Source organism: Cupressus sempervirens, chromosome 9 (genome assembly GCF_028749045.1).
Source record: "Cupressus sempervirens isolate cs-2001-9-10 chromosome 9, ASM2874904v1, whole genome shotgun sequence".
In the NCBI taxonomy this organism is placed as follows: domain Eukaryota; kingdom Viridiplantae; phylum Streptophyta; class Pinopsida; order Cupressales; family Cupressaceae; genus Cupressus; species Cupressus sempervirens.
Genome location: NC_143126.1, coordinates 21,149,669 through 21,172,116, shown reverse-complemented (window position 1 = coordinate 21,172,116; position 22,448 = coordinate 21,149,669). Strand labels below are relative to the sequence as shown.

The 22,448-nt window shown below is 36.1% G+C and overlaps 1 protein-coding gene across 2 annotated transcripts in view; it reads left to right on the top strand.

Annotated features, from left to right (window-relative positions):
• The window catches only part of LOC149537437 (uncharacterized), an 85,063-nt gene extending 64,265 nt beyond the window's left edge, over positions 1 to 20,798 (top strand). For both annotated transcript variants that reach the window (XM_089798880.1, XM_089798881.1), the window contains exon 7: positions 19,428 to 20,798. In XM_089798880.1, coding sequence (XP_089655006.1) covers positions 19,428 to 20,261 — 834 coding nt within the window. In that variant the 3' untranslated portion in view covers positions 20,262 to 20,798. The remainder of the gene's footprint in view (positions 1 to 19,427) is intronic.
• The last annotated feature ends 1,650 nt before the right edge of the window (positions 20,799 to 22,448 follow it).

Below are 22,448 nucleotides of genomic sequence, written 5' to 3'. Positions count from 1 at the left end.
TCGCATCTACAAGCATCACATCTCCTTACTTCGACAACAGGATCAATGTACAAGTCCCCCAAACTGACCAAACACTTGTCACAACTCTTCATTCTTCAAATGACCCCAATTGTCAGGCCTATGCTTTAGGTCTCCAACACTTCACAACCTTCAACTTCTCCAAACAACCTTCTTGACATCAATCTTTGACTGAACAAATAACATTCCCTCAGATTCATATCAAGCTCTGATCCACAAACACAAACAACAGTCTTGAATAACTGATCACATTCATCTCCCTGTGACAGTCATACACTCCTCAATGTCTGTTAACTCACTCAGCTTGAAACACTAGTCCCTCGTCAACATAAAAGACTCTCGCTTACACCATTTTTACTACCCAATGCAGCCAAACAACTTTGTACCAACCCTACACAAAATATGGATCTGTTATGCTGTCAAAACTGTGATGGTCCAATGTTCGGTCCTTCTGGGACAGTTTTCAGAAATCAAATTGTTTGACCCATTAGACCTCCAAACAAACTTTTCTGGAAGGAACAAAGTTTTTTGGCATCAAGAGGTACCTTCTCCCAAACTTACAGGGTTGTACGAGTCCATTTCATCATCCAACCAACATTTTCTGACTGCCAATTCTGGAAACATTCACTGTGACACAAAATCTGACTTTGTGTCTCCTCTAACACGTGCCAGACTTTGCATGGAGTCCGGCAACCAAATTGAAAGTAATGTATACCATTCCTCCCTCCATTACACTAAGTCTTGGCCCTTGGTCAACATAGAAAGAGGAGCTTCTAAATTTTAGAAACTTCACTGCTTACCCTACCAAGGGTTTGGACAGTTTTTACAAAAACTTAGATAACTCTGTCAATACTTGGTGAAATCTAATGACACGGACCAAAATAAAGAAAACTCAATTCTTAATCAATTCCAGTAGGAGATAGATCAATATGCAGAGATTCTCACAATAAAAAAATGGCTGCAATCAGACTGTACTAACTGATCAAAGCAAGGAAATAGTGCAGAAATTCACTTTTATAATTTTATTTGATACTCCAGTTCATACATTGACCAACACTGTATTTTTTGACATTTGCGAAGACATTCAAAACTTGCCTCCATCTGTTTTAACTTTTAACTGACAGGACCCTCTAACTATGCTTTGATCATTTGGTATGCCTTAAACATGATCATTAGCATGTTGTCAATGTAATAACCCCAATAGGTTATAACTTCTTCAAACACCAAAAATCTTTATACTTCAGTTGTTTGACATTTTCTCAAACACTTTGCAAGCAAGCTCTAATACCACTGTAATGGGCACCCCTGAATGTCCCAAAAAACTAAACCAAATTGCTGAAAGGAATTATGTCAAACAGTTTGCATTCAACCTCTTATTTCTCCGTTTAATGTTTTAAACCCCTTATAACTCCGGAAATCAAACGTTTATTTGTTTGTTGTGTTTTGTGCATGGAATTGGTGTCATACAACATAAACAAGAAAGAAACTACAATAATATGCAAAGTGGAAATGAACTGCTGCCAATAAAATGTTATTTTCAGAATTCATAAAACCAAATACATGGCAGATTTATCAACTCACTAATTACTTCAGCATTATTGACATAATACTCCAGCCCATGCTTTCGAACTTGATGCTACAGTGCCGCATGAATAGTGCTGCTACAGTACTTTGTCCTTCAATCATTCCACTACCTTCGTAATATCATTCCCTCAAAGCGGCATAAGTGTCGGACAAGTAGTGAAGAAGATATGAGCAAAATACTAAATCTGCCTGTAGCTGGAAATGCAATTAAATTGCCTGATAATGAAAGCCGATAACAAAAAATTCCAAAGGCCAAACCCCAAGGGAATGACGTCTAGAATGTTACAAGAGAGGATAAACGTCCTCAAATGCCAAGAACGGAGCTACAACTCACACACCAATTTTTTCTCATATTCAACCTTGATCATGGACATCTTTGGATCACCAGACACCACAGTCTGTGATTGTACAAAATCTGGTAAAGATTGAAGTCGTTCTAACTCCACGGTCACCTTAGCTAAATAAAATTGTGACTCCTTGAAAGCCAACTGTGTACTCTCAAGAAACTCAAAAGTCACCTTGAGCTGCTGAGTAAGCTCACTCACCTCATCTTCCTTGACCAATAATGCGTCATATGTTGTACTGCCCCACTCCATAAGATAATCTCTGTCGGCTGCCAACTGCATATAATTCTGTTTCAGAATCCGGATAGCCTCCCATAAAGAGTGGATCTCTGTCAAGGAAAGATAATTGCCTCCCTGCTCATCACTAGTAGGAGAACCCCATCCATAAACTGTTAACAACTGCCGAGCAGCATCGAAATGCTCGCAAGCGATAGAAATGTCTCGCTCACCAACTCTCAGCTGACTAGACACATGATTGTGCCGACTGGTCGCACTCCTATACTCTATCCCTGGTACACTGTCCAAAGGAGTAACCTTAGAATAGCTATCATCTGTAATACTCAGATCCTGGGACTCTTCTGTAAACTCTGTCATATTTGAGAGATCATTAACCCATTCCAACAAGAATGGTCAACTGGATATATGAACAATGCCCAACACAGGTGTGTAAAAACTAAATCTAGCATCAAACAAGTTGCTGGCATGGATGAGAACTACACCTGGCAAACTACTAATCAAGTCCATGATGGTGCAACAGATACTACTACCAAGGAATGATAGATATCTCCGGTCAAAACGATCCAAGGTACTAAGATAAGGATCCCAACATCTAATCCATGAACGGAAACCAGCTGGCAATTCAAGCAAACTTCTCACCTGAGTAATGTGAACAATACCAACTGACTTCACGCACCTGTCTACAATCTCTGAATTTGGAGTGTGAATGCTAGACATACTCATATCATCATCAACATGTGACCCAACTGTAAAAGAAAACTGAGTCCCTGGTATACGCGCTAACTCCCGAACTGAACTCACCTCAAGACAAAGCTCGTCCACGTGTCTCTCAGAATCTTGGAGAGCCAACTGAGTACATACCAAGGAATTCCGAGTATCCTCCAGCTCATGAAAAAATCGGTCAACCTCCTCCTCCTTCTTCACTACATCTAAATAGGTCCTTGAAAGATTAAGGATATGATCGCGATCTAAAAGTAGGTGTATGCAACTTAATTTCATTGCTTCCATGCCTTCCTTGATCTGTTGTAAGTTGTCACAAGAAGAACCTGTTGTGACTCCTTTAGTTGAATCATCCAAATGTGATTCTCAATCAATCCATGTATCCTGTCATGATGAGATAAAGCCGTGACAATATTCTTGTCCCTTGTCTTCAGCTGGCTTGCCAAACCAAGTAAAGAGCTACTAGCCTCTATCTCATGTGAAGAAGCATCCAACTGTGCCTGATACTCATTTTCTGCAAAGTCTTGAATGCTCACTTTCTGATCAACTGTACTATCCTCAAACATGACAGTATCCTCAACTGCTGTAACTTCACAGTATCCTCAATTGCTGTAACTTCATCCAGCCCAACTGTACTAGAATCACTATCTATCTCAATCGCACAATCCGGTGTCCCTGTGATATCACCTTCTAGCTCATCCTGCACAACATCTGTAACCCCTTCTACTTGTGAAGATGATGAAGATAAACCATTACCTGAAGATGTGCTAATGTCTCCCTGTATCGAATCAGCATGTCTGTTAAACTCCTCATACAAGTTTCAGCCTGTCATAGGGAAGGTACGATCCTTAGGCCTATCAAAACGTTCAATCAGTCCCTCCTTAAACTCCACGTATGAGGTAATGTGTGCATGACCCATAGTGACCATACCATGATGCCACCACTCGTGTGCTAATCCATCCAGGTGAATTGCTGCATACTTAATAGCTTCTTCCTTAGGCATAGGGTTCATTTGAAAGTATGTGTCAAGCTTTTGAATCCAAGCTCTTGTTGTAGACTTCTTAGACCCATCATAATATGGTAATTGAAGTTTCCCTACTTTCTTCCGTAGCTCATAGCTCTGGTTCCTGTCATGTCCACGTGGCATATGCTTCATCCGCACATCTATATACTCCCTAAAGGTAATTGCAGCAGTAAAATCTGGACCTCCAGCTTCCCAATCTCTCCTTAGCTGGTCCTGTATATTAGTGCTCTGGGGCTCTGGTACGGGCTGCTCTGGAGCCCTAGGAGGAAATGTGGGAATAATGGGCCTCGAACTCACTGTCCTAGATTGCTGGGGTGCATGACCGAAATTGTTCCCCACTTGTTCGCCTCCATTATTTGTCCCATCCTGATTATTACCACTCTGGTTATTTCCTCCACCCACATTAGCATTCAACCCCATTTGACGAGCCATCATCTGCATCATAAGCTCCAATCTCTGACTCTATTCCTGTGCTCTCTGCTCTACTAATCGCTGTTCCTGTGCTAAGGTGTCTAATAACTGTAAGAATCTTTCCTTTCCCTGATCTGGACTGGCATTCATTTTGTCAAACATTTTTTTTCTCTCTATTTAGCTATTCCAAATTCCCAATAAGACCTCCACAGGATGGCAGGAAACCGGTTTGATACCACTGTAATAACCCCAATAGGTTATAACTTCTTCAAACACCAAAAATCTTTATACTTCAGTTATTTGACATTTCGTCAAACACTTTGCAAGCAAGCTCTGATACCACTGTAATAACCCTCCTCAAATATGCCCTCAAAATGATGAAAGCTCAAGGAATTTCATCAAACAATTCACATGCAAGGGACGTATGACTGATATAGTATTTCAGCTAGCTTCAAATGACTTTTTCTTCAATTTGCATCAGTGAGAATCTTGTGCTAGAAGACTACAATGGACTACACAATGACCTAACATGAGTGTGCTACTAATTTTGACAATATTCAGTGCATATATATGATCTAAGCATGAGAAATGAACACCTACAGCCAACTGACATTTTTACAAACAGTTGGTATGCAAACTAACTAGCTGATAAATAATGATATTAAATTGCTTAAATGACACCAACAACTATTATCTTCTTAATTGCAATGAAAATTACAATGGCCAAGACTATGGCATTTACATGGATTACAAAATGATAATGCTGGTATAATGCACACTTACAACTGAAAGCTTATAACACTCTAAAAAGCAATACTAACAAAAGAACCTGGTTGTAGATGGCTGTAATAATTTCTTTCAATGCTGCCCTTTCTACTTTGCTTTTTTCGAACTGCTTTTTCAGCCTGCTTTTTCGGTTCTGCTTTTTCGTACCCACTTTTTTAGCTTACTTTTTCGGTTCCGCTTTTTCGGATTGCTTTTTCGTATCTGCTTTTTCGGATTGCTACTATGTTGAATCTCAAGACCATATCTTTCAATGGCATCAAGATTTCCAGCTTGAAGGGATTTCGTCCTTCAAACTATAGAGACATAATCTCCAAAAAAATTTTCAATTTTTTTGATATTTCCAAGCATGCTTAAAAGAAGCTCTTTCCATTTCTTTTATAGTGTTCTCACAAGAGCTCCGTCCTTCGTTTTCTCAATGTGGGATAAAACATAACTCCCTTTATGTAACTTATGTCTCCAATGTGTTATAAAATAAAGGGGACTCTTTTAATTTAAATATTTCCCACAAACTATAGTCTATGCATTAATAAAGTTAAATATTTAAATTTAATTTTATAAAATAGCTTTATCAATGCATAAAAAATCTTATCAATGATAAACAAGTCTTCTTGTCGATTTTAAACAATTACCATCGACATATCGCTGCCCCTGGATGTCCGACCATGTCCAAGATGACTTACTATAAATAGTAAGTATGCCCAAAGTTGCCTCAAAACCCCTCAAAAAGACCTACAACTGAAACTATCTAGGCCAAATGGCTTCTAAGTCCCTTTAATGTCTTGTTTAGCTTACGGGACAGTGGGGAAATAGGCTAATGACAACATCATGCTATGAATGCTAAAAAAGGGGACATTACAGTCAACTTGACAACTTTCAAATCGTTTGATTTTCTTGTATCAAGAACCTAATTATTATTCCTATTACAGGGATATGGTCACTTAAGACCTAATAAATGCCAAAACATAAAATCGAATTCCTGTCCTACACTTAAGACTCATACATGACCCAATTGACAACATTTGACCAATATGGGACTATTTGACATCTTGACTACAAGATCATCATTATGCAATAGTATGGCCTCAATAGCATTGATTACATCAAGAAATGGTCATTTTTGACCCTATGCACTCAAAATTTCTCATAGATCTTCCCATGGCCTTATGATGGCCATCTGCTCTTGGTGCTCCTGCACTGCATCACTATTTGAGTGTTTTAAGAAAAACATATTGCTTCCACAAGTGAACTAATAGAAGACAGTAATAATAAGCCTTTGGATTAAATATAGAAATTCAGAACATTTTTGAACTGAAGCAAAAGTGATGAAGAAACAACATATAGAGTGCAAAAGGGGTATGCTAGTATTATTGATGCAAAGTATGATAGGTTTTTCTCACTTATAGTAAGTTTTTGTTTGTTTTGTGTGTCCATGAGATAGAAGGTGAAAAGTTGATTTCCCTCATCCTTTAATGTATAAGAGGTCTGTTTTGTACATAAAACATTATTTATTTATTTTGGGTGCGGACATGAGATGGAAGGTGAATGTTCATACAGATTGTGAAGAGTTGAGCTCTTTCACTTCCCTTAATTATGGTCTGAAAAGCTATACAATGACTAGCTAAGACACATGAGAGTACAGGAGAAGGCATATATGTGTCCTTGAGTGTTTGCCAACATTTTTTAATAAGATTTCAGCTGAAATAAAAATCCACTTTTTTCAGATACGAGTTATTTTCAGTTTATTCTGTTTTTGTTCACTTGCTGCTTATAATTCATTAAGTTACCCAAATAATTTATTGCTCCCTGGATTACCAGCTTAATTCAATGGCTTGAATATGATAGGATTTAATCAATCTAGATGTCCTAGGAAGGCCTTCTAAAGACTGAAGTATCTGAAATTGACAGTTTACTCAAGGAAAGGGCCAAGATCAATGTTCAGGATAGTAAAAACAAGTAGCTGGGAACCCTTCGTGGTTTTCATAAATAATAATCTTGCACTTGCATTTTGTAATAGACAAGTCATAAGATGCGTAAAATATAATGCTAATTTTTCTCCCATATGAATAGAGAGAAGAGAAAATAAAACTTCTTGTTTAAAGCATATGGTGGTCTATTTCACTTTGTACTTGATAAAAGCATGCCCTCAGTTTGGTGAAGAATATTACAGTGCAACAAAATTGTGCTAAAGATGAAAAAATAGAAATAATGGTGCCACTAATAACATGAATTGATTGCTCAATGTGGAAAGCCATATGCAGATGTAATTTTAGTAATCATTTTATATTTTATAAGAAGACAAGTGCATGAATAATGAAACAGTTATTTATAAGATCATAGAGAATTTGAGCTGTTAGGTTAGCCAATGCCTCGAACATTGTAGCCTATCGTTGCACCTGACCCTTTTTTATATGTATGTGTTATATTAAGTTGTTGCATGTTATCCTTTAAAAACATATATTCCCGTTGCTGGTGCACTTCAGATTTGCATATCAAAAACCATATATTGTAATGAACATATCATCAATAAGGCCATTCTTATTTGTTTTTATAGTGTGGCAGGTAATCTCAATGATATGTTAATTCTCTAGAGTAGATCTCTTTAGGTATATTTTATTTTGATTTACAATTCAGACCTCCATTTTTGATGTTATTGTTTTGTATCTTAACTTTGCATATTTGAAATTTCAGCATGTCATTCATACTTAGCATTGCCATGACTACCTTCGTTGGTTCATGGAATAATCCACATTACATTAGCGCAAGACAAAATCTGCAAGCACAAAAGTTTTTTGATAAGGGTGTTGCTGTAATCTAAATTTTGAAGGGAACCCATAATTTGGATAGCAAGTTCTAGGTTTAAGTCATAGCCGGTCTGAAGATATTTCAACATTTGAAGTCTGACACAGTGTCTAGGTCTTATTAAGATTATATGGTGTCTTTACCATATACAATTATAACCATTTTATAGCGCAATTTGTTTTTGCATTAGCTACACTGGTAGGACACAAGTATAAAATAATACTACTAGACCACCCAAAAAAGCATACACAGAAATTAGGACACCATCCTCACCCAAAAAATATCATTACCATATGAGAAAACTTACACAACTCAAACATCACACCATAGTAAAGATGAGATGTAGCCCACTATGTCATTCTAGTCCTAGTTGGAGATATCAACTAGCTATTATAATTTTTCTATAAACATCATTGCACAACACAATGACCAACACATCAACGTGAATATTTAAACGTACTGTTGCTTCCAAAGAATCATCTCTACTCACCTCATTGCTCATACCAAATGATCATTCTACAAGAGTAGCATTTGTAAATCGACTTTTAAGCTTCATGAGACCCATATTTTGTAGATGACTATATGCTTAACCTCCAAATAAGTATCTTGAAAAAAATACGAAGCTCTAGGTGCTTCCGATAATTATTATTAGACATTGGCTTCTATGGTTCCAAAATCTACATTCGGCTCTCCTAATATCTCTTTACTCTTATCTAGAAGCTTTGGAGGACTAACAAAAAATTTACATTCACATCCTCCTAAGTATCCATTTCAATCAGGGATTTCACTAGAAGATCAAGCAAACTCTCATGCACCACACTAAATATAAATGCCACCTTTAGTTTTACAAAACATCCATGATAGAACCTTGCTAGTGGACCCCATATTGTCCTCAATACTAACAAAGTTAAGCATGGGTTTTATGACATCTGGTTCCTCTATTATATTGCAATTGAGTATCTTTTTCAAACCATGATCCATTACCCTCCCATGATGATGTTGGTTTCTTGATCCACTCCTAGTAATTAACATCATGCCCACCCCAAGCCTACTCTAATCATCGTACAATGCTAATAACTCAACCAATGCCCATAAGACTCTAAATGTCAATGCCAAATTAAACCTTGACTACACATCATTTTTTTAACACACTTCAAGTTTTAGGTATATTTATTGATAGTCTATAAGAAAGAAGGTAATAAATCTAACACAAGTGATAGGGCTTTTATCATATACATTGTTGCCTAGGATAACTCTGTTCTCTGCTCAAGAGATTTCTACCCTAGAAATGAGTTCATCGCTAACAATGATGCCAAAAGTAAAGAAATATAGCAGGATGAGGCCAATTAGTTTCCATCTTGCTTTTTAAATAAGAAATATCCTTAAGATGCGCCCCTTTATGTGCCAAGTAATCCACATCCCCATTCTATTTTCTATAACAATGACTCACTTGAATTGAAGGAAATCTTTTCTCCCCGTCTTCCAACAGTCCCTTAGTTTCTAATTTGAGCATGATTTCTTATCCATTGCATTTATCTTTGTAAATTCCTTTTGTATATGTCATTTGAAGATCTACAAGGAGGGGCTCCATCTCTAGTCCATTGTTCAATTTTGTGCCTAACAATATGGAACTCCCAAGAAGAAAGAGCCTTGAGAATCTCTAATCACAAAATTTGCATCCACTAAATTGGATTTTGTTTGGGGGCCTCATTAAAGTTTAACTTTATTCCATTCTTTAAAGCTACCCATTTATCTTTGTAACCATTTTCCTTATTCACCATTAGCTCTTCTATCAAGAGCAACACAATCATTAATTGCAGATAAAAAATGTATACTTTGTTTTAACCATCTTGATTCTTCATAGTAGTATGTGCAGCCTAATGTTTCCCATTTGGAGCCCTTGAATTCAACTAATGTTGGCAATCAGGTCTTGCAGAGTGTATATATATATATAGATAACAATGCAAAAGAAACACAAGTTTGAGTGTTTCGTTTGTATTTAGTGATTTGGCTGCTACATGATGGAGCCCAAATTTTGGCAAATTGGGGCTTCCATTCAAGCTCTCTCCTGCTGCTTTTATTAAAGTGGTGATACACTTATTTAGCTATATCACAACTTTATTACAGAATTTAAGACAAAGGAAATTCCTGCTTAATATGGAAATGGTCAAACCAAGGTCCACAATGGGAGCTGAATCAAGTTTGGGATGATGAACAAATATAGTGAGATGAACAAGTTTGATTTAATATTTTTTACTTTGCCAGTTGTCATTTTTTTTTCTGCCATTGGTCTCAAAATCTAGACAATGAGGTACACACGCTTGACACTTGCCAAATGGATCATAACCATATGTACTAGTCTTCTTGTTGGCTCTGTGGCATATATTTCTTACTTATGCAATCACACAGGCATTGGTATATATTCTACAATCACACAGACATTGGTATATATTCTGCAATCACAGAAACAAAGTGCATACACTCAGCATGTAAAGGAAATAGAAGATCAAGCACAGAAGCACCTATATGTGAATGTGTACACCTTCAAGGACAAGTCTCGACATGACTACAAGACAAATCAACCTCCTAAATGTTGAATTCATATCAAGACAAGCTACAGTCAATGCTTACATACCGAAGTATTGTAAGGATATTCACAACTACATGCAGAAACACTATCATAAGATCATTGTATAAGCCATCAAAATCACATTAGAGGCAGCAATAGGAAGTTTCAGATCAACTGATTATATCAAACCAATCAGATGAATGCTGAAGAATGAAAAGAAGACTGGAATGTGTTGAAGGAAGACCAGTAATAAGGGGCAAATACTCACATGCACTTGTCATACCGAGGAATAAATTGGGGAAGCCCGATGAAAGACAAGAATAACCTAAGGAATAGGAATACAGCCTTGGTCGTATCTCTTTTGCTAACGAAAATTGGGAATTGGGACTCATAATGATCCTTCTATTTATCAGAGGAACTAAAACTATTGTTCTCAATGAATTCCGACAAGCAGGATGCAGTGATTGAATTTTTGATACATATGTACAAAAAGGAATTGGAGTTTTAATATAGTGATAAAGAGTGATTAGAAACGACAGGTCAATAAGAAAGCAATTTGGATGGCTAGCAATAAGGAAACGAGTTTAATCTGTTATTGCCTCAAACACAGAAAAAATCAAGAGTTTTCTGCTCCCTCATCACGCTCCAAGCTTCTCATGTTTTGCACTGCACATTAAAACTAGCCAACCTGGGGCTTTCCTGATCGAGTCTTTCAATTCAGGTGTTCATATCATCGTAATCTTTTACTACAAGAGTCTCTGTCCTTCCTTACTTGCAGTTGTGGCATGAATTCTGTTTACAAGGCAATGAAATTTGAGGATCCATCGAATAGATGAAGCAGATGCTAAATCCACAGTTGTCGTGAACAGAGGTGCAGTCCACAATAAATTTATAATATTGAGCAACGATATGGTGGTAATACATAAGACCAAATAAAAAGAATTACTGTCAAAAGCCAAATGAATAGATTAATTACTTTAGTTTGTGGCAAAAAATTAATTATGAAGAGTGATGTCTTTTTAGAAAGTCACTTTTATTTTGCAAGATATAAAATGTAAATCTTTTTTTTTTTTTTAAAGGCAAAAAATGCCATATTTGAAAAACATATGAGAGAAGAAGGAAAGCATTTGTAGGGAGGGATAAGGTGCTTATAATATGACTTTGTAATGTAAATTCAAATATTTTATTTTAATAATAAAATAAACGAGCTGAAAAGACTAACCACACTAAAAAACATGACAAAAATATATATATCCTTGCTATATATTATATAAACATATATAGTAAAAATGTATATGTATATATAATAACAAATATGCATTCATATATCATTCATATATATCATTTATTTATCATTCATAGAGTGGCAACATGATCTTTATATACATAATCTAATTCTAAATACTTGACATGACCCATTTCCTTTTGATAAGAACGTTTGGAAAGAAGGTTCACTATGGTACAGAGATTGAATTCTGATTATTTTTATGTAAAAATTCTTAATTAAAAGACAAGATACTATCTAAAATGCATGATGGACAAATAGGAGGACATTCAGGATTTTGAAAGACTTATCATCTTATAAAGAAGATTTATTTTCAGAAGGTCTAAAAGTAGATGTAAAGAAATTTAGTGCTGAATGTTTAATATGCCAAAGAAATAAAGGTTGTCATGTCCCCGTCCATAAACACTCTCACATCTGCAACTCAGAAGAAATAATCCAACAAATAAATCCATAAACTGATTTCCATTAATCTGAAAATTGTTTTTTAAGACTTAACAATTTTCTGTAATCTAACTAGGTCAAGGCAAATAGGAGGAACATACTGACTCTATTTCACCCATTCAATTCAATCCCAAAAACATAGACGATATACATGCAAATGATTATTGTAGTGCAGCGATTTATTTCTGCAGGTTGCAATAGAATGATAAGAACATGACGTGGCCAATGATATCTTATGATCAACGAAGGTTGATATAAAATATTAATATCAATTGGTCTGAAAATGTTGTATGTTATGGAGGAGCTCGATCATTCTCTAAGGAAATTCACAGGAATGATCTTCTAAGATGCTGCTATTGTATAGTCTTAAGACTTAATTGAATAACAATCAGAAATGACATATTATATTGCATCGAAATAAATATTAAGATCAAGTATGGATATTAGCAAATAATTTAACATGATATGATTTACAGCAAACATGTTCTTAGAGATACAGATGTTGATAACTCATCAAAGTAATAGTCATTGATTGTTAGAAGGGAAGTGCTTAGTAAATAAGCCATAGTTGATATTGAATTAGTAGAAGATAACACTTACTTGATGAGGTAGGTTTTAATTAATACATTGAGTTTTATTTAGGGACACCATTCAAGGAGACAAGCCTCGTTGAACACAACCCTTCCCATTGGACCAGACATATCTAAGATGGACAAAGGCATCTCCAAAAGGGACTATCAGTTAAAAGCAAGAATGCAAAAAAGGAAAAATGAAAGAATGGTCTTAAACTATGCATATCTTGGTACAAATAATACTTATACCAAAATTAGGTATAAAGTATTTCAGTGATTATTAGTGGGACTTTGTGCATTATAGTGTTGATGTGAGTTTTTGTACCACTACATAACATATTAGTAATTGACTATTTGATACGACGTATCAAACACACAATTCCTCTCTTGAAAAGTTAATGCTCGTGGGATATGAGAATAACTCTAATGTTCCTTACACTCGTGGATGCTCGCTCAATTTTATCGATGTGATTTGCTGGTAATCATGTAGGCGGCCTTACGTTGTTCATTCAAGGACGACTTGGGTTTTTGGTGAGATGGTGATGATTTTGTATGAGTGCCAGATGATGTTGATGGTGACAGTGATGGTGGAGGATGTAGCGCTAGACAATGTTGATTGCGCGAGGAGGCAATAATGCTTCTAATGACTTCTACCTTCCTAACTTTCTTAGAGTAAAATCCGACTACTTAACTACTCGCTATTCTACTCCTACTCCTATGAATGGAAAGATTAGCAAATGGACGGGGATCGAATTTAATGAAAGCTTACGAACAATTCCACCTCCATAGATGCAATGATTCAAAGGAAAAGAGAACTAGTTTACCACACAAGGCTCCCTAACAAGTGGCTAAGATGCTAGTGGCCTAGTTGTAGATCCCTATCAAACATCTACTAATGCTACCATGCAACTAGCCGTCTACTTTACTCTTACTTGACAACTTGAAATGAAATTTGCTTCAACAACTTGAAAAGAAATTTTACTCTATTTGGAAGTAGAAACCATGCAATAATACCAAAGGCTCTTAATCACCATGCAAGTCACAACAATGAGAAAGAAATAACGAATATTGCCACTATCTTTGCAACAAGTTTCTCCAACCATTACAAATGAGAGCAAATGGCCTTATATAGAGGCCGAAATGTACAATCGATGGTAGAGATAAAGAGACAAAACCGATGATCTAGATTGAATCCTAGAAACCCTAATTAGGGTTGCCACCCCATCGGCCAATGAGAAGACGCTACCTCATCAATGGACCAATGAAAAAAGTGAAAAAGTAGCAACCAATGAGAAGGCACCAAAATGGTGGCCAATCAGAATTAGACACTTGTCCTATTCTAGAAGAAAGAGAAATTGCCACTTGGGCTTACATCAAATGATCTTCTAATACAAATCTCCCCTTTTCTTTCATTGTTTTAGCTAAGGCAATGAACCTAGCTAGCCTTTCGTTGACTTCTTCCATAGGAGGACAAGGTGTATGCTTTATCTTGACCTCAACCGATTTCATCATGTTGCTTGTTGCTTGTAGTGCCTTCTCATGATCCTTCTCATACTCTTTTACAAATCCAATAAAAACATTTAGGGAGGAAAGGGTGTTCAAATGTTTCTTCTTGATAGCAACCCTTCCTAACTCATCCAATCTTGATCCAAGTCTTGTCTCATTGATATCTTTTTCTCTGATGTCTTCAAAATCAAGTGCCACCCCAACATCGCTCATCATGGTTGAAATAGAAGTGTCGACGCTTGGGCTGTGATGTGCAACCACCTTTTGTATCTTCTTTGCCAAGGGGGATTGTCCTTCTTTTAGTCTGTCCTTTATCTGTAGCATATATACTGTACCGACTTTGGTATTAGTTATTTGCCTCATTTTCGAGAAGAAAGTTGTTTTGGGCATCATATCCTCTTTGTCTTTCTTAGTGTTTGTTCCCTTAGGATTTTTGCTTGCACTACCATCCTCCATCTCGTCGCCCTATTACGGGATGGTAAAGTGGTGGATGATGAATGCAAGAAAAACCAAGGGAGACAATATCTAGACAAGAATGAAAGAAGGAAATCAGCTTAAGGACCCCTTTCAACTCTAAATGATTTAAAATTACTTTTACCAATAGCCGAGCTTCTTTTGGAATCTAGGATTAGACTTTGAGAATTTCAAACCTCTTGCAAATCTTGAGGCTCTAGCTGGAAAATATTAGAATTTAGTCTTCCACAAATTTTGGCTCCCATAAATTCACCAAGCAAGAAGAGTGCAGATCTGCCCTCAAAAAAATCGCCAAACATGGAGAGTTCTGCCCTAGCAACAAAGAAGTCTGCCTTAGGAAAGAAAACGCCAAGGGATGGAAGAGTTGCTCCAAGATAAAATTCGCCCAAAACAAGAGAAGACTGCCCTTGCCAAAATTGCCAATCATCAAAGAGGAGGAAGATGAGAAGTGAGGAGAAAAGAGGAAAGATTTGAGGCTTAGTGTACATTTGCCAAATATTTCTCCTGTAAAATTTGGCACCATTTAGATTTGAGGCTTAGTGTACATTTGCCAAACAAGCTTTCCCCCGAAAGTTTGTTTCTTTGGGCAAGATTATGCAATCCAATTCCCCCATGCTTTTTCTCTTGAGCCATGTTTTCTAGAGAGATAAGAGGAATCTTCTTATTTTCAGTCATGTTGCTTTTCCAAAGGAAATCTTGAATTTTTTTCAATCTGTTGGATGATTGCTGCAGGGGCTTTAAGGAATGGCATAAAGTAGTTGGGAATAGCAGATAGAACTGATTTAATGAGCATAATTTTCCCGGATAATGACAACCATCTAACCTTCCAAGCTGAGGTCTTGGTCTTTTATTCTTTCCACCACAGCAGACCAACAGGAAGCTTTGTTGGCCCCCACAAAGAAGGGAATCCCCAAGTAAGTATAGGGCAGTTTCTCAACAGAAAATCCCAAGATCTTAACAATCTTTTTTGATATGATCTTGCTGGTATTGAAGAAAAAGATTTTTGATTTATTGGCATTGATCTTTTGGCCTGAAACTGAAGTATACAAATCCAAGGACTGCTTTATTTGCTTTGCTTCTATGAGAGAAGACTTACCAAATAGTAGAGTATCATCTGCAAAAAATGAGTGGGTTACTGACATGGATGTTCCTGAAATGTGTGCCCCTTGCCAAAGACCATGCTCGTATTCTCTAGAAATGCTCCTACTAAATGCATCAGCCATGATAATGAATTGGACTGGGGATAATGGGTCACCCTGTCTTACTGCTCAAGTAGAAGAGAAGAACCCTGCTGGTTGACCATTGATAAGCACCAAGAACCAAGCCCCTGAGACACAAGCTTTGATAGTTATATTGGTATTGTGATGAATTAATATGGGAAGTATGTGGGAGAATGGTGACGAGGCCACGCACTAGGAAAAACCTTGTCATGGTTGTGAGCAGAAAATACTCGTGAGGCCAAAAGACAAAAAAGTGTATTGCCTTTGGGTTTAGAAAGGATAGGCTTTCAAGCCACCGTACAATGGATACACCTCACAATCCCTACTATGGTGAATGGGTGGTCAATCATTAGAATTAAGTTAGGAATGATGAAATGAAGGGGAGTGGTGATAAAACCCCGCACTAGGTAGCCCAACTCATATGTATGGCGAGGGCCAAATGAGGCCAAGGGGGAATAATGTAACCCCCACTTATAATGTTGAAAACTTTCTAAAATTCATCTTGTAGCATTTTTTGTTGAAGTTGATGAAAGATCAACCCCATAGCTTCAACAATCATCTGCATGCAAACACTTGTCACAAAAAGAAAGAAGCAAAAGCTATGCAGGTTGGAATTCTCAGATCCACAGATGAGACATTAATGATGAGCAAAAAAAAGATTGCTATTATCAAAAGTGAATGAAAGTTTACAATGGGAGATCGTCCTTATAAAGGAGATTGAAACCCTAAAAAGGTCTAACCTAGGTTGCATCATAATAATTACTAAAAGAATTCATTATTAGATGCCTAAAGTTTAGCTTAAGCAGACCAGAGTTAATTAGGAAATATCTAATTACTCTAACATTTTTCCCAAATGGCATAAATTCAACTTCAAATTCCCTTGGAATTCCTACAAATTTTATTTTGATGGTTTCCAAAAATTGTCATTGAGTTATTGTAAATTATCCTTTACTTCCAATGACAAAAACTTTCTAAAATTCATCTTGCAACAGCTTTTCCAAAATGGCACAAAATCCAAAATCCCGTAAGTGTTTCTAAAAATGTCCTTCTGATTAGAGAAGTTTTGGACATTTCTAAATATTAAATTAATTAATCTCCCTATGCTCGGCCAATTAACCCATGGAAGAATAAAATGGATTAATAACTGCCAAAATGAAATTTGGAAAACAAGGGGACATGACAAGTTTATTTAAAACTTTGATTAGGTTATTGAGAAGAGTGAAACAGCTATGAAACAGAGCTATCTATGAGCACCTAATCAGGTGGAAGAATATGCCAATTGATGATGCAACATAGGAGGATGAACAATTTATATTAAAACATCCAAAATTGTTGCACAAATTGTTTTCTGAAGGGGAGGGGCATGTTATAGCTAATGATAGACCGTAACACCATATATTCCGAAGCATATTTTATATATTGCAAAATATATTATGTTGAGTCTGTGTGGCATGCTTAACATTAATATTAATTATAACTCATATCTTAAATAATTAGGATGAAGGGGCAGGTTCTTAGATAATTAAGCTCATAAATAAAGGCGGAGATGTTTCTCCAAAAGCATCATATCATCTAATATTGAGTTCGGATGTTTTCATCTGATAATTGAAGATCACCCCATCAAAATGGCCTGCTATAATTCTGATTTTTGCATTTATTTCCAAGGAATTTCATAACAAATTCTGTGAACAACATGGGATAAAAAGACACATTTCTGATGCTAGGAATCCACAAAAAAACAGAGTTGTAAAAAGAAGAATAGAACCATCCAAAAAATGGCAAGACTCTTGTAAGTCTAAACCTATTAACATTCTGGAGAGAAATGGTTCATGTGACAGTGTACATTATGAACCGAACACAAATTAGAGTCAATAAAATACTATATGAACCATGGAAGGAAAGGCCTACAACTACTAAATATGTTGAAGTCTTTGGGAACAAATGTCATATAAAAAGGGATGAGGAAGATTTGGGGAAACTTGACTCTGGGTCCAATGAAGGTATTTTATCTTGGTTATTCTTCAAGGAGCAAAGCCTACGGGTGTTGCAACAAGAGATTGCACATAATTAGTGGAAGTGCAAATGTCCAAGCAGATGAGGAAAGACTTCGCAAAGAGAAGGCATAAGAAGTTGATTGTCTAAAGGAAGAAAGCTGTAAAGAAGAGTAAGTAGAAGAAGAAATTGAAAATGATTTGCTTGAACAATGAGACAGAAAAATACCATCATCTAATACACCTTTGAGATTCATACAAAGGAAGACACTTTGTAGTTTTCTATTTTAACAAATACACTCTGCTAGAGAACAACTGCCTCTACCAACTAGGTCTTCAACTTCCACTGGGTTTCCTCAGGATAAATTTTTGTGTTTGTGCTGCATCTTTACATTTCAAAACTTCATGTATTTGATGGCAGCTCTTTAATTCCTTCTGATTGACACTATCATTTTATCTCCAGTTAGAAGAGTAGTTTACATCTTTGGCTCCTGGTTTCTAACTGCTTTTGATGGAAATTATGAATCAATAATCAAGTTATGGTAGTAGTAGAAATATTAACATTGGCTAAATTTATTCCATTTTATATGACTTAGAAGGCTTCAAAACCCATTCTAATTTTTTTTCAAGCATCGAATTACTAAATAATATATCAAAAGACCCTCAATTCAAAATAAGTACCATTAAGCATACATTCCAATATAGGGGTTACTGGATAAATTCTAGTAATGATAATCCTCTTCTAATTAGCCATAAAAAAAATGATAATAGAATCCTGAAAAATGATATCTCACTCTGCAACTAGAAAAGTACTTTGACCAAGAAGTTCTCCTACAGAGTATATAGTTGGCCACATGTAAGTCTACACCAGCTATGCATTGGATTTAAATCCTATCATAACCATTACAGTAGTTCTCAAAAATTTATACATTGCAGAAGTAAATGAAGTTCTCTTACAGAGTATATATTTGGCCACATGTAAGTCTACACCAGCTATGCATTGGATTTAAATCCTATCGTACCCAATTACAGTAGCTCTCAAAAATTTATACATTGCAGAAGTAAATGACTGAATATGAAACCCAAGCGTGCGAGGTAGATATCTTGAACAACTATCCTTAATATGCCACTATGAATATGGTCAATAAAGTCACTTCTTGAGTTTTTCATATAGAGTGAATCTATTTCTATGTTAAAATAAAGAAGTATAAAACGAGAATTTTATTAAGGAGATAATATGTTTTAGCTTTTGTAGCCAAAGCCCAGCAATGATTCAGATGTACATTGGTTTGGGGGGACTGAAAGAGAACATTTTGGATTGACAAGATGTGCCTATTTTGTGGAAGTTGTATTTTACGAGTAACAAGTTGCATGATTACTATTTGCTGCTATATGAAACTAATCAAATGGCTAGGCATCTTACATATTATGAACATTCTTTGGCAGGTACAAAGGCATTTACAATTACGAATTGAGGCTCAGGGTAAATATTTACAGAAGATCATTGAAGAACAGGAGAGAGCAAAAAATCAAACATCCTCTTCCCCTGAACTCTCCCCTCGCTCTGAAGAACCTGATGAAGGTATAGATAATGCTTTTCCCAATTCAGATGGTCAACGGAAGAGTGGCAAATTGGAGGAGACTCTAACAAAGGATGGAAACATTACCATGCCTTTGGTTGATATTACTCAAAAGCATCAAGATGTAGAAGTTATTCACCATAGAGAGAATGAGCAACACCAACTTTCATCCTATCCATATATGGTCAGTGATGGTATTGCAGATTCAGCTAGTCCTGAGTTTGGACCAGCTTTGAAAAGAAGCAGATTCAACAATGATGTTGAGAACTTGGCAAGTCAGCGGTATAGTGAACAACAGCTGATGCCAATGACATTCTCTAGCCAGTCGCATTTTAGAGCTGAAAAATCACCTGGTTCAAACTACCAAAGCACTGTTGCAAGTTTGACAAGGCAGGTTGAGTCTCCTACACAATCCCAGCATACTGCAGACTTGCCCGTGCAAGAATTGCCAGAGGCCTTATCGAGAGACGACGAAGACCAAATTCCTCATGCCCACGATTTTTTTAAACAATTCTTGGAGACAAGTGCATCTCCTTCTATGGGATTTGTGTCTTCTCAATCTCATATACAAATTCCAACTTGTTTGCATGCATCAAATCTGTCTAGTGGTCAAGGTGAATTTTCAAGTGCATTGGATGGCCGTAGTGGACACCATAATGTTCCATCTTCCCAAGCCGGTTTGTTTCCACCATGGACATAAGTTGAGCCAAGCTGGTTAATCCCAAAGAGTTGATAGAATAGGTCTCTGAGTTTAAGGCTTAGTACTCTGATGCCGATCAGAGTATAACATGTAAGATATGTTAAATAGACTTAGTTAAACTTAGTGCTCTTCATGATAAGTCTGTCCCCAGCTCTCCCTTATATGCCTGCAACTAAAAACCAAGAGATGTCTAAATGTTTATGATATTCTTAGAGAGCAAGTTATTATCATTTTACACCAAGAATATCACTGTTAACCATTATTTGCAACAATTGTCAATGTTGAGAATGAATATGTGGTAAACCACCTTTTCCCTTGTCACAAGGTTTGCCATTTTACTGTTGTAATGTGTATACAGGCTTATGCCATGGATGTAGACATATTGTAGATATTAAGGGATAAACTGTTAACATCTGAAATGTAGTTGTAAGGGTCAAATTTTTATTATTTTGAGTACTTTCAAATGTAACTAAAAGTCCAACATCATGTAACCCAGAGGCAATACCACAGAAATACAATCTATTTCTATTTGCGTAATTTTTATTGTCAGGAGGTTTAACTAATTAGTAATTTATCTTTATTTGAAAGGTTTCAACCCTACTTTGGTTGAAACGTAATGCAATTACAATTAAAATTTGTTACTTGTAAAAGAGTATTAATGTAGATCTATTTGAGCACCATATATATGATAATATAGTTTGGACTATTTGAAATGCTTATGTAGTTTTGGTTGCCCCTTTTAAGCTTGTCAATCCTCCATTATGGAGATCTGTTCAAATGGTTGAATTGAATTGATCCAATGTTTAAATAGTGTAAACAATATTCTCCACAATTAAGTATACAGAATATCAGGACCTTAAGCTTACTTCCAAGATTTAGATACTCGCAAGTCTTAGCACTCTCAAGTTGTTTGTAAATGATTACAAGTTTGCGTCGTCAGCATTTTTAGAGCCCACCTTATGATCCAAGATTTATTTTTGACACACACACACATATTTAATGCCACAATCTGCTATCTCCTTAACACGAGTATGGATGATGCTGGAGCATGTTAAATTTATGTTAGACTTAAAAGATTACTGTAATGTGCATTAACAATGAATGGCATCCTGATGGAGTGTGAATTTAACTAGTTGCCACCATTCTCTAATTTGTTTAGGGAGAAAAAATTCTGTAATAGGGAACGCTCCTTGTGATGCATCAATAATGGCTTGGTTTCTAAGTTTATCTTCAATAAGCATATGCCTTGGACTGTTTTCTCCTGGTGGAACTCCATTGGGTAGTGAAATAGAGACCATGCTAGTGTCCCCTTAACCATTCAATGTATTTATTTGTATTTTTCAGAGCAAATAGCTGGTAGAAGTTATTCCTTTTAGGGTCTGCATCACAGCTTTGAATGTGTTGGAATTCGAAGTTTTCAAGCTAAAAATTTCAGATTATTCTCTTCCCCACTTTTCTATTAAAGATCCATCATTCTATAGCTCATGTATGCAAATAAATAGCGAGGTATGTTGAAGTGACATAAAAATGAGGTTTAATAATTTAGGATCTATAAAGTGACAGATCTAACGGTTTTCAAGTCCATAAGCTACAGAAAGTGTGTTTCTTTACCATAACCTTCAATGCATATGTACCTGTAGATATCCATGATATTCATTAATGAGAATTGTCATACTTTTATGTAATTAAGCATTACTTGAAAAATAAAAGTTCTAAATTTGTTGTTTAGGAAAGTTTTGGTAGAATTTTTCATTGGAAGAGATGTATTCTCAATCGTCGTTTGTTACTCATTTTACAAAGCTTTTCATTTTGTATTTATTAAGCATGGTCTATTACATCCAAAATGCTGTTGGTTTTTCTTTTTTGTGGTTGTTGCTGTTCTGTAGGAAATTCAGTCAATCTTTAATTATCTCCGCTGAAATCCAGCTATTTGTCTCCAATAGTGCATCACTTCTCATTGCTTCTACCATCGGCATTTCAAGTTAATAGCTTTCTGATTCTCGCTAGCAACGGTTACAATCCTGCCTCATATCAGCGAAGTCCAGTCAGAGTGAGAGAGATTTGATCTATTGACCTCTAATTAACAAACACTCAACGACTATTGACTGGTCTGTTGGTGATACGCCAATTCATTTTTTATTTTCTAATGAAAATGATCTTCTATGTGTGCCAAAACACAACCCATGA